Source organism: Camellia sinensis, chromosome 4 (assembly GCF_055761805.1).
Source record: "Camellia sinensis isolate YWXY chromosome 4, ASM5576180v1, whole genome shotgun sequence".
Lineage (NCBI taxonomy): Eukaryota > Viridiplantae > Streptophyta > Magnoliopsida > Ericales > Theaceae > Camellia > Camellia sinensis.
Genome location: NC_138964.1, coordinates 15,755,245 through 15,767,325, shown reverse-complemented (window position 1 = coordinate 15,767,325; position 12,081 = coordinate 15,755,245). Strand labels below are relative to the sequence as shown.

At 47.5% G+C, this 12,081-nt stretch overlaps 1 protein-coding gene across 1 annotated transcript; it reads left to right on the top strand.

Moving 5' to 3' along the window:
* The first annotated feature begins 490 nt into the window (after positions 1 to 490).
* Positions 491 to 6,172, top strand: LOC145823598 (uncharacterized). The gene has a single exon (XM_082923085.1). The coding sequence runs from the start codon at positions 491 to 493 to the stop codon at positions 6,170 to 6,172; it is 5,682 nt and encodes a 1,893-aa protein (XP_082779211.1).
* Positions 6,173 to 12,081: the final 5,909 nt, after the last annotated feature.

Here is a 12,081-nt window from a genome sequence, read left to right as displayed (position 1 = left end):
ACCTGCATCTGAATGGCAGGTGGAGTGGTCGTCCTCCTCCAATGAGAGATGTCCGCTAATGAGACAAACAAAGCAGACCTGCACCCGAGTGTCAGGCGGAGTGGTCGTCCTCCTCCAATAGGAGATGACCACGAATAAGACATATTGGACAGATGGCGGAGAGAGAAGGACTCGAACGACAAACAACCTTCTCCTATAAAAGGTGAACACTATTCACTCTCAAGGCATCCGAAAAATACACACACTTAACACATATACACCCATTCTCTCTTCTTCTTCTTCCTAAGTCCCTGACTTTACCATCGGAGGGGTTTCCGACCAAACCCCGGTCGGGCAGCCTCACCGTTTGTTATTCTGTGCAGATCTTCAATTCCCAAGGCACGCTGTTCATCCACGAAGTTCAACCCTTCTTCATAGTGCGGAAATCACCCTCGCACAATTGGCGCCGTCTGTGGGAAAACCACTGTTTGCTTCGTGACGACCTCCGGCGATGGGAATCGAAGATACACCCCACTCTGGGCTAGCAGAGAGGACTCCAATGACGGAGAGAACCAAAGATAAGGGTCTGGCATTCCCTCCAGCGCACGATGACCTTATGGACCACGATGGTCAGACACCCAATGCGGCGGAGCGACGCCGTGTCATTGCCGCTGAGACGTCTCAACGCCTTTTTGTTGAGAAAGACCATCGTGACCGCATCATCGACTCAATGGGTTTGGAGATCACTGAGCTTCGCACCCAATTGATGAAGTTCATGGCGACCCCAGCGGAGCCAAGAAAGTCCGTTGGTAGACCATCGCAACGGAGACGTACCCCTTCTCTCCCTCCGCCTCGCAAAGAGCACTACAGTCGTGGTCCTACTGGTAGAGAGCATAGCCGGCCGATTCCGGTGCTTAGTGAAGCGGCCAGCAGTAGGACGAATAACCTACAAAAAAATAACCCACGAGAGAATTCCCATAAAAGGCAAAGGACCGTTAGCCGCCTATCTGAAACCTTTTATTGTCGTCGCGATGAGCGACCACACGATTTGAGAAGTTGGCTGAATGATAACAGAGAAGAGGCGCGACGGCTATGCAGAGAAGGAGAACGTCGAGGAGATAGGGAGGAGGACTGCCGGCTCAGCAGGGAAAGGGACCAGTTAGACCGGTCCATACACCAACAAGAGCGTCGTGCTCTAGACCGGTTGGTGTCCACCCCCTTCTCCCCAGAGGTAGAAGCTGTAGAACCTCCACGGAAGTATAGCCCACCGAAATTCATTCTCTATGATGGAAAGACGGACCCTCTGACCCACATCAGCCATTACCGCCAGATGATGTCCCTCTGGAACCGTAACGACGCACTCATGTGCAAAGGCTTCCCCTCTAGCCTTGGAGAACTTGGCCTCCGATGGTTTGACAAACTCCCCAATGGCTCAATTTATGATTGGACGCAGCTCTCGGAGGCGTTCTTAGCCCGATTCGTCTCCAACAGCAGGGTCCCAAAGCAGTTAGATACCTTGTTCAATATTCGAAAGGACAGGAAAGAAACCCTACGCCAGTACGCGCGACGGTATTGGGAGGAGTATGGTGACCTGGAGGAAAATGTTTGCAGTGAACAATTGGCTGTGCTATACTTCAAGCAAGGCCTACCTCCTTCGCACAAGCTAAGACAGTCGTTGACGAAACGACCTGCCTCCACCATGAAGGATTTGAGGGCTCGAATAGAGCAACAAGCTCGCGTGGAAGATGACGCTGCTTCAGTACATGTTGCTGTTGCTGAAGAAGAAGTCAGACCGCCTCGACCACCTAAGACTGAGCAGCCAAGGAGGGATGAGCAGCGCAAGAACTATGGCCAAAGGAACCGCTCCACAGTAGAAAACGAGGAGGAAAGGGCCAAATCTTATGAAGGCATCACCACCGTCTTCAAAGAGCCAATATACAGGCTCGTCGAGAAACTTAAAGGGGAAGCCTTCTTTGTCTGGCCAGCTAAGATGCCTGGAGACCCTGCTCGGCGCAATCAGACACTGCGTTGCACCTATCATCGAGAGAAGGGACACAAGACGCAAAATTGCAGAGCTCTCAAACAACACTTGGAGGACTTAGTTACGGCAGGACACCTCCAACAATGGATAGACGTTGATAAGACGAGGGAAAAGAAAGGACTAGACCAAGCCCCCCTTGAAGAGAACCATGCCCCGAGGTTGGTTACCAATGTTATCCATGGAATGACTGACCCCGAAAGAGAAAACACCATTCGAGGGGAAATCCAACGAGCCACCCACATTCAGCAGGTAATGTCGGTAGGACCTCCTCCCAAAAAGTCCAAGACAGAAGCCAGACCTTCTCGGTTTAACGTCGTGTTCACCGAAAGGGACCTAGAGGGAATCCAGCACCCCCACACAGATGCCCTCATCGTTACAGTTGGTGTGGCCAACAAGTTCGATGTGAAGCGAGTCTTGATTGACCAAGGAAGTGCCGCAGACATCATGTATTATGAGCTTTTCAAGAAGCTCGGCCTCAGTGAGCAACACCTGACACCTGCCACCTCCCCTTTAGTTGGCTTTAACTCGCAAACAGAATGGCTGCTCGGTCGAATAACTCTATCTGTCGTAGCTAAGTCCAAGGTGGTCTCTTTTGACTTCTTGGTGGTAAACACCCCATCTCCCTACAATGCCATCCTCGGCCGACCTTGGATTCATCAGATGGAGGCAGTCCCTTCCACCTATCACCAACTCGTTCGCTTTCCAACCAAGTATGGAGTAGAGGAGATTCGTGGAGACCAAGTGGCAGCCAAACACTGCTTCATTGCTGCCATGAAAACCAAACAAGTCTGCGACCAAGTACAGATGGTAGAAGTACCTGACCAGCCAGTTTTGGAAGACATTGGCGGAGTGCCGACCGAAAAGATGGTAGAGGACCTAGAGACGGTCTTGGTAGAAGAAGGAAACCCAGATAAGTTCTTCCTGCTCGGCACTTCCCTCACAGTTGGAGAGAAAGAGCAATTACTGGCTCTACTCCGTAAACACATCGAAGTGTTCGCCTGGTCGGCCTATGACACTCCTGGGTTGGACCCCAACTATGCCTGTCATCGACTCAACGTCCAATTAGGAGCGCGGCCAGTTATTCAGAAGAGTAGACGATCATCCGCGCAACACACCGATGCAGTGATCGAAGAGGTGGACAAACTTTTGGCTGCTGGAGTCATTCGAGAAGTGCAGTACCCAAAGTGGCTGTCCAACACCGTCGTGGTGAAAAAGAAGAATGGCAAATGGAGAGTCTGTGTTGACTTCACTAGCCTTAACAAAGCTTGCCCTAAGGATAGCTTCCCTCTTCCACGAATAGATCAACTTGTTGATGCAACGGCTGGACATGAGCGCATGAGCTTTCTAGACGCCTACAGTGGCTACCACCAGATCCCCATGTTCGGTCCTGACCAGGAGAAAACGGCTTTTATCAGCCCTAGAGGCACTTACTGCTACAAAGTGATGCCCTTCGGCTTGAAGAACGCTGGTGCGACCTACCAGCGAATGGTCACCAAAATGTTTAAGGACCAGCTCGGAAAAACCATGGAAGCATACATTGATGACATGGTCGTCAAAAGCAAGTTGGCCAAACACCATCTAAGGGACCTTGAGCAAGTGTTTAGAATTTTGAAGGCTCACAAGCTTCGATTGAACGCCTCGAAATGTGCCTTTGGAGTAGGATCGGGGAAGTTTTTGGGGCATATGGTGACTAGGCGGGGCATTGAAGCCAACCCCGACCAAATCAAAGCCCTCCAAGACCTTGAAGCACCTACAAAGGCTAAAGAACTCCAGAAACTCGCTGGTATGGCTGCAGCACTTAACCGTTTCATCAGTCGGTCATCTGATCGAATGAAGCCCTTCTTCCAACTTCTAAGGAAGAAAACCAGTTTTGAGTGGGGAGGTCAGTGCTCCGAAGCGCTAGAAGATTTGAAGAAGTATTTGTCCTCTCCTCCCCTTCTATCAACACCTGTCGCCAACGAAGAGCTTTTCCTTTACTTGGCTGTTTCTGAGCATGCTGTCAGTGCAGTGCTAGTCAGAGAGGATGGGAAGGAGCAAAAACCAGTGTATTATGTTAGCAAGACACTCCTTGATGCCGAAACTAGATACTTGCCATTGGAGAAATTGGCATATGCACTATTAATTGCCTCTAGGAAGCTTGTTCATTACTTTCAAGGACATACCATCAACGTCCTCACTGAATTTCCCCTCAAGTCTGTGTTCAGTCGAGCAGATTTCTCAGGCCGAACAGCAAAGTGGGCGGTGGAGCTTGGAGAGTTTGATATCAAGTTCCAACCTCGAACAGCAATCAAAGCTCAAGTCCTGGTAGACTTTGTTGCAGAATTCACCCCGGGACCAGTTGTTCCCTCCGAAGGGAGCTCGGCTTTGGTCACTATGACTGCCCAGCATAAAGGGCAATCCCCAGCCGAAGCATGGAAACTTTTTGTTGGAGACGTATGGAAGCTGTTCGTGGACGGTTCTTCTAACCAAAAAGGGTCAGGGGCAGGAGTTGTCCTTATTTCTCCTGAAGGATTCATGTGGGAACAAGCCATTCGATTGGGCTGGAAAGCCTCTAACAATGAAGCAGAGTATGAAGCTCTACTAGCCGGCCTACGAAGTGCCGAACACTTCAATGCGGAGGAGCTACTCGTCTTTAGTGACTCTCAATTAGTGGTCAACCAACTCTCTGGAGTTTACGAGGCTCGCGATGAGCGGATGGCCACTTATGCAGCACAGGCCAAAAATTTGATCAGAAAGTTCCAAGCCATCAAAGTCGAGAAGATTGGCCGAGAGGGAAATGGTCATGCTGACGCTTTAGCTTGCCTGGGTTCCTCGGTCGACTCCAGAGACGGCCGCAAAATATGGGTGGAATATGTACCCCAACCAAGTATTCAACTAGTCGAAATGGTCCTTTGCACTGACTTGGGCCCGAGCTGGATGGACCCACTCTTGGCCTTCTTGAAAAATGGCACCCTTCCTGAGGACAAAAAAGAAGCGCACAAGACAAGGCACAGAGCTTCTCGGTTTTGGCTCTCCCCATCTGGCAAGCTTTACAAGAAGTCCTACATGGGCCCTTATCTACTCTGTGTTTATCCAAGTCTGGTGGAAGATGTGCTTTATGAGATCCATGATGGAATATGTGGGAGTCACACTGGTGGTCGGTCCTTGGCACACCGAGCGCTAACACACGGGTATTGGTGGCCGCGCATGCAAAAGGAGGCCCAACAGTACGTCCGCAAGTGCGACAAGTGCCAAAAGTTTGCTCCTCTCATCCACCAGCCAGCCAAAGCTCTAACCCCTCTCACCAGTCCTTGGCCATTCGCTCAGTGGGGCTTAGACATTGTTGGACCATTAGCTAGGGGAACTGGGAATAAAAGGTTCTTCATTGCTGCAACTGACTACTTCACCAAATGGGTGGAGGTGGAGGCCTTGTGCAAGATCAAAGAAGCAGACACTAAGAGGTTTGTTTGGCGCAATGTTGTGACTCGATTTGGCATTCCCAGAGTCCTTCTCTCTGACAACGGTACACAATTTGATGGCAAGATCTTCAGGAGATTTTGCGCTGACTTGAGGATAGAGTTCCGAAACTCCACTCCGGCCTACCCACAGGGCAATGGCCAAGTTGAAGCGTCCAACAAGACGATTATTGACGGGATAAAAAAGCGTCTTGAAAAAGCCAAGGGCAAATGGGTGGAAGAGATACCGAATGTCCTCTGGGCTTACCGAACTACTCCTCGTCGGTCAACCGGTGAGACACCTTACTCTCTCACCTATGGGATGGAAGCAATCATCCCTTTGGAGGTTGGCCTTCCTACCATCCGTTCTGAGATCTTTGAGCCAGCAGACAATGATGAAGCTATTGCCCAAGCTCTGGACATGGCCGAAGAACGTAGGGAAGCTGCCCTCATTCGATTGGCGGCTTACCAGCAGCAACTCACTAAGAGCTTCAACAAGAATGTGCGTCCAAGGCAATTCCTACCAGGTGACTTGGTACTCAGGAAGGTAATGGATCACAAGAAAGTTCCTGGGGAAGGGAAACTCGGTGCAAACTGGGAGGGGCCCTACAAGGTTACCTCAGCACTTGGCAATGGCGCATACTATCTGGCTGACTTATCGGGGAAGGCAATCCCCAGACCATGGAACGTCGCCAACCTAAAGAAGTACTTCCAGTGATATGATTCTTAGGATGCAATACTTACAGTAATGTATTTCTCAGAACATGCCTTGATGTAATCAAAAGTTACGAGTATCAATGAATGAAAATTTGTTTTATAGTTTGTCCTTATTTACTTGCGTTGTACATTTATGCTCGGTGGAGCAAATTGGCCACGGGTCTTAACTCAAGCCAATCCCGGATGCTCAACCCTTTGGTTGGAGCGGGATGCCAAGTGGTATAACTTGGTGGAATTTGTGCCAAGTATCGTTACTTAAAGCACGGTCCAAATTCACAATTCACGCTCGAAGACGGGCAGAATTACACTCTACGAAGGGTTAAATCCCGCCAACACTTGCCCAAGTCAGGTGGCGGCCGACCAACATGATAAAAAACTTTCACAATTTTTTCTCTACGAAGGCATAAAGCATGGTCTGACCGAACAGACAACCTTCCGAGCCACAGAGCTCATGCTCGGCTGGGGGCATCGACAAACTTTCTCAATTTTTTCTAAGGCACGAAGCCTGATCAGACCGAACAGACAGCCTGCTAGGCCACAGAGCCTCTGCTCGGCCGGGGGCAAACATGACATATAAGCAAAAATTGAAGATAAGCGGTTCAATACTTGCGAAAATAAAAGAACGAGTGCATTGAAGTGAAACTTCAATTACTAAAAAGAGTTCGGCCTTACAAAAAAAAAAAAAGAGGTCCACCCGACCGAACTCCAAGATAAATAAGAAAGTACAAGTTGCAAATTCAACACTTGGCAAATTTAGAAGGTACTTCATTACAAAAGGGAGCTCGGTTTGTATCATAGCTTATCCAACCGAGCGCTAAAGCAAAACTTGAAGATACTTCATTAACTTCCAAGTTTCATTACAAAAGAACTACTAAAGCAGAAGTGAAAGAAAAACTCGAGGCAACCTAACAACTTACTCCTCGCGTTGCTCCTCCTCGTAGTGTCCATCCTCGCGGTGCTCCTCTTCTGTAGGATTGACAGTCTGTCTAACCAAGGAAGAGCTTGGCAGGAAAGGAGAAAGGCCAGAAGGATCAACATCCGTAGCTCCACCTTGGCGAGGCCTTCTCATCCTAACCCTTGCAGCGGTCTTCGAAGGGACTGGGATATCGTCAATATCATAAAGAGGAGAAGCCTCTTCCACTTTAGCAGCGCGCAGAGCCCCAGTCCAACCCTTAGTAAAGATCTTGTCCCTCAGCTTCAAAATCTCCTCCGAATAGGTCTTTTCGGCCTCGTCATAGCCCCTCTGTTCGGCCTCGTCCACCATCCTTTGATAATTAGCCTTTAAAGACTTCAAAGCAGCATCGGCATCTACGGCCCTCCGCTCGGCCATGAACATCAGTGCTTCGACCTTCTTCTTTGCATCTTCCATCTTCTTTATATCCTCCCCGGCCGCCTTCAAGGACATATCAGCATCAGCCAACATGTTGATTGTCTTAACCTTCTCTTGCTCCTCACGATGCCGCCTTTCATCCATGATGTGCATCCTCTGAATGCACTGCACCAAACCAAAATGTCATATTCTCAACAACCAAATTTAAGTAAATGACAAAGACATAAAAGAAGACTTACTGCGGTTAGCATCTGCACCGAACCCTTGATCAACACGTCGCTTGAAATGTTTTGTTCCGCCATATCCAAAGGTAGCAGCAATGTCTTTGATAAGTCAAAGGCCAAGTCGCTTGAGTAGATTGTGCTGTCCGATGTAGTGATTGCTCGGCCGTTGTGCTCCAAGGGAGGCACCCATTCTTCATCTGAGCCCTGCTCATTAGAACCCCCAGCAACTTCTTTACCTTTGGATCTCTTCCTCTTTGAGGCCCTATCAGCAGGAAGAGCAAGAGTAGCAACGGGAGGGAGAGGAATAACAACATGCTTTTGTCCACCCTTAGACCTCTCAATCGGTGGAGAAGAAACTCGTGTGTCGACCGTCGAAACAGCTAGAAGGTCCTCATCATCAGATCCAAAGACTAAGGCATCAAGATTGAGCTTTTGGCGACGAGCCATTTTGCTTGCTAAGTCTGGCGACGGAGAGTAGCCTCTACTGAGTGATCCGCTTGATGAACAAACAACAGCGGAAGAGGAAGCTCCGGTAGTATGGCCAACTTGTTCTTCTGTTTCAATCCCAAGTGAGTCCCTCGCGAAGTTGTTTACTTTGGGTTTCCGTTGGATGACATGTCTGTAAGTTCGCACATAGTTAAGCAAATGTGAGGCCGACCGATCTTCGTACCTTAGTGCAACTTTGATATCCCTTGGATGCTCTTTCTCCGGCCTCCTCTTTAGCTTCTTTGAACCTGCAAGTACGAACAATAACACTTTAACAAAGAAAAAAATCACAGGCGATAAGCGAATGGATAAAAGGAAGCTACAATAAAGAATGACCTGGGTGGCCGTTCTCTCGTGGAACCCGCTTCGATCGGCCCACCTCCTCGGCCGCAAACTCCCAATTACCTCCGACTTGAAGGAAATCAGAGCAATGCTTGTCATTATCAGGAAGTTCAGTAACGAGTTGGAGGTCTAACGACCGAACTTTGACATAATAGTTTTTACCGCCTTTATTACGACACAAGGAGTAGCAATGAAGGATATCCCAAATACCCAAGTCCAAGTCTAAGAGGTCGTTTAAGACCGAGACACCGTTTATCACTCTAAGTGTGTTCATTGATATTTGCATTGGTGTAAGTTCAAAATAAGAAAAGAATCGACGCAACAAAGGGTTCAACGGAAACCTAACACCCCCCTCTACGATGGAGGCAATTGAGAAGGGCATTGTGGTGCTTGTACATGACCGATCTGCGTCAACCGTCGCCAATGTCAATGTGACATCATTGGGAATGTTATATCTTCGGCGGAACTCATCCATCCCTGCCGGAGTGTCCACTAGGTTCCGAAACTTACCCATTGGAGGTGCGACGTTCCACCAAACAACTACACTAAGGATGACTTGCAAGGTTGGAGGTACAATGGCCGACCAAGCAACCGTGTGCTAAACGACTCTCAGCGTTACACTTAACCAAAAAAGTAATGGTGAAGGTGGAAAGGAAATACATGGGTTCTACGACTTACAGTGCCAAAATCAAGGGGAACTTGATGGCGAGCCTCTCCGATGAAGCAGTCCCACTGTGGCAATCAAGAGAAAAATTATGAGTTGCAAAAAATAAAAATAAATAAATAAATAAATAAAAAGAGCAAAAAAAAAAATGAATAAATAAAATTTGTCAGAATAAAGGTTTGGTGATGAATGATAAGATTGGTAAGAATAAAGGTTTTGCATTTGTCCAGTATGCTTCAGCTGCTGATGCTATGAAGGCATTAGCAAAAATTTTCCAAAGTTGAGATTTGTGGAAAGCAATGTAGCGCTACACCTGTCGAGGGCAATGACACAATTTTTCTCGGTAATATTAACAAGAAGTGGAAGAGTGAAGATATTGGAAACCTCAGAAGAATGTCTTCGAAAAGCTGCAAAAGATAAAAGTTGCTTGGGCTGAACCCTTGAGTGAACCAGATGAAGACGAAGTGCTTAAGGTCAAATCTGCCTTCCACATGGGATGAAGAGAAAGTGAGGAGACCACGTTGTTGGTGCAAGCTCCAACCTTTCTCAACAAAAGTTTGGGATTTATAGAAAGAGGACTAGAGGTCAAGCTCAGGTTTTTAAAATTGTTTTAAAATCCCAACGAAGGAAAGCGTGAGAATAAAACCAAAGTCAGACTCTTCTTTCCGAAAATAGGTTCTGTTATTCTTGGAGTCAAAAAGTGAGGCAGGAAGGGAATGGAAAAAATGGGTCTGGAAATCCAAATTTCTAGAGGGAGAAAGTGTTAAACAAAGTGGGTTTGCTTGTTTTCATTAACAAATTCTGAAATGGGCTTGCCTTTATGTCATGTTGACAGCTCCCAAACTAGTCAAATGTGGACACGTGATGGCTCGACAGTCGGAGTAAGGACATTAGTCAGGGCCGAGCTTGAGGTCTGGTGGCAAGGCCAAGATCATGGACGACCGAGCTGCGATGCTCACGGACGAGTCGGCCGAAGCATTTTAGGCCGAGCTAAAGGGCACTTGAAATAACGAAGTGTGAAGTTGGCCCAGCTCCGAGCTTTCCAGGTGAGCCGTGCAAGGAAGTTGAATGCCCGAAGCCTCACTAGGCAACTCTGTCAAACCAGCGAGCAGACAAGTTCAAGAAGCCTAGTTCCCTAGTATGAAGAAGATAAGCAAACTAAGTCGCAGATGCGCCGACCGATCCAACGACGACGAAGGCAACTGAACAAGAATGAATCGAGCACAAATTGGAGATCACCGAGCAGCGTGAAAGCTGGCGCGAACCAAGCTACGGAGTGACGACAACCGACCGAACTCATTCGTCGATGACAACGAATCAAACTAGCGACCGAGCTGCGAATTTGGTGGGTTGTTCTTGTAAGGCCGACCAACGGCAAACCCATAGCCAAGCAACAATCCAGCCGGGCTAAAGTGTACGGGACTCATAAATTGGCCCAACATTTCGATGTGAACAATGGACCAAGCTTGTACCGCGCACGACCTCGGCTGACCGAACAGGCAATGGCAACTTCGAACTAGAAACGGAAGTTGCACTCTGTGATGATTGAATAACAAAGGCTACGGAAGAAATAATCTGCTGGATATGAAAGGAGATGACCACCGAACAAAAAGGTGACCGAGGAAGAAAAAGACTCAGTGAAGAAAGTTGATGACCAAGCAGAGGAGATGAAAAATGAGCCGAACAATTGATTAGCCAATTATGTTCAAATAGGATGGAGCATGACCGACCAAGCTCTGAGCATCACTTTTTCATTTCTTAAATGGGACCGAGCAGACAAAATGTATTGTCGTCTATCCTGGTTGGAGACCGAGCAAACAAAGAAAGCTTCACTTTTTCATTGGAGCATGTTAGACAAATAGTGCAAGAGAGTGATCAGTACGTGGCCTGCAAACATTTCCATAAGCAAACTTGCAAAATTTGATTTGGAGTGTCAAGTTTGTAGGGCCCACGTCTATTTCACCAAGTGCAAAACAGTACCAAGTGCCCAGCAAATGGTTTTTGCATGTTATTACCATGCATGGCAATGGTATTGCTTAGTCCACGTGTCCAACTTTAGGAATATATGTATATATATATATTTAATAAAAAAAATTAAAAAAATTTCGTGTATATATATATATTTAAAAAAAAAAATAAAAAAAAAATTCGTGTATATATATATATATATTTAATAAAAAAATTAAAAAAAATTTCGTGTATATATATATATATATTTTAAGTTAAGCAGCGACGCTCAGCCGACTGAAGGAGCATCAAGCTAGACAATTACAAGGCTAGTGAAGACACATTTAGTTTAGGGGCACAACCGAGCTACAAAACATTGGGCAGACGCATACGTTAGAATGAACAATAATTTTTAATCCAGCTCATGGAGCTCAAATTAAGTTGTGATCACCCAAACTTCGAAGTTGGTGACAGAATTGGCTTCCGCTTCGCCAAACGTAAGCGCAAGCCAGGGGGCAAATGAAGTGGGTGAAAATTAATCAAGTCTTGGTGCTAGGTCCAATGCAATACTCACTCCAAAGTGGAGCTAGGTCGGACCTCATCCCTATGGCCAACACTTGCTCCGAAGCAAGACAATCCTAGGAGTTCGGCCCAATGTACGAGCGTCACTCCAAAGTGAGCCGAGCAACATAGTGGACCTTCTGGATGGACAGAACCGCTCCGAAGTGGGTTGAGCAACGTGTCGGACCTTCCGGATGGACAGAACCGCTCCGAAGTGGGTTGAGCAACGTGCCGGACCTTCCGGATGGACAGAACCACTCCGAAGTGGGTTGAGCAACCTGCTGGACCTCCTGGTTGGACAACCGTTCTAGAGCAGACCAACTTAGAGAAGGCCAATTCACTGAAGATCTTTCTTG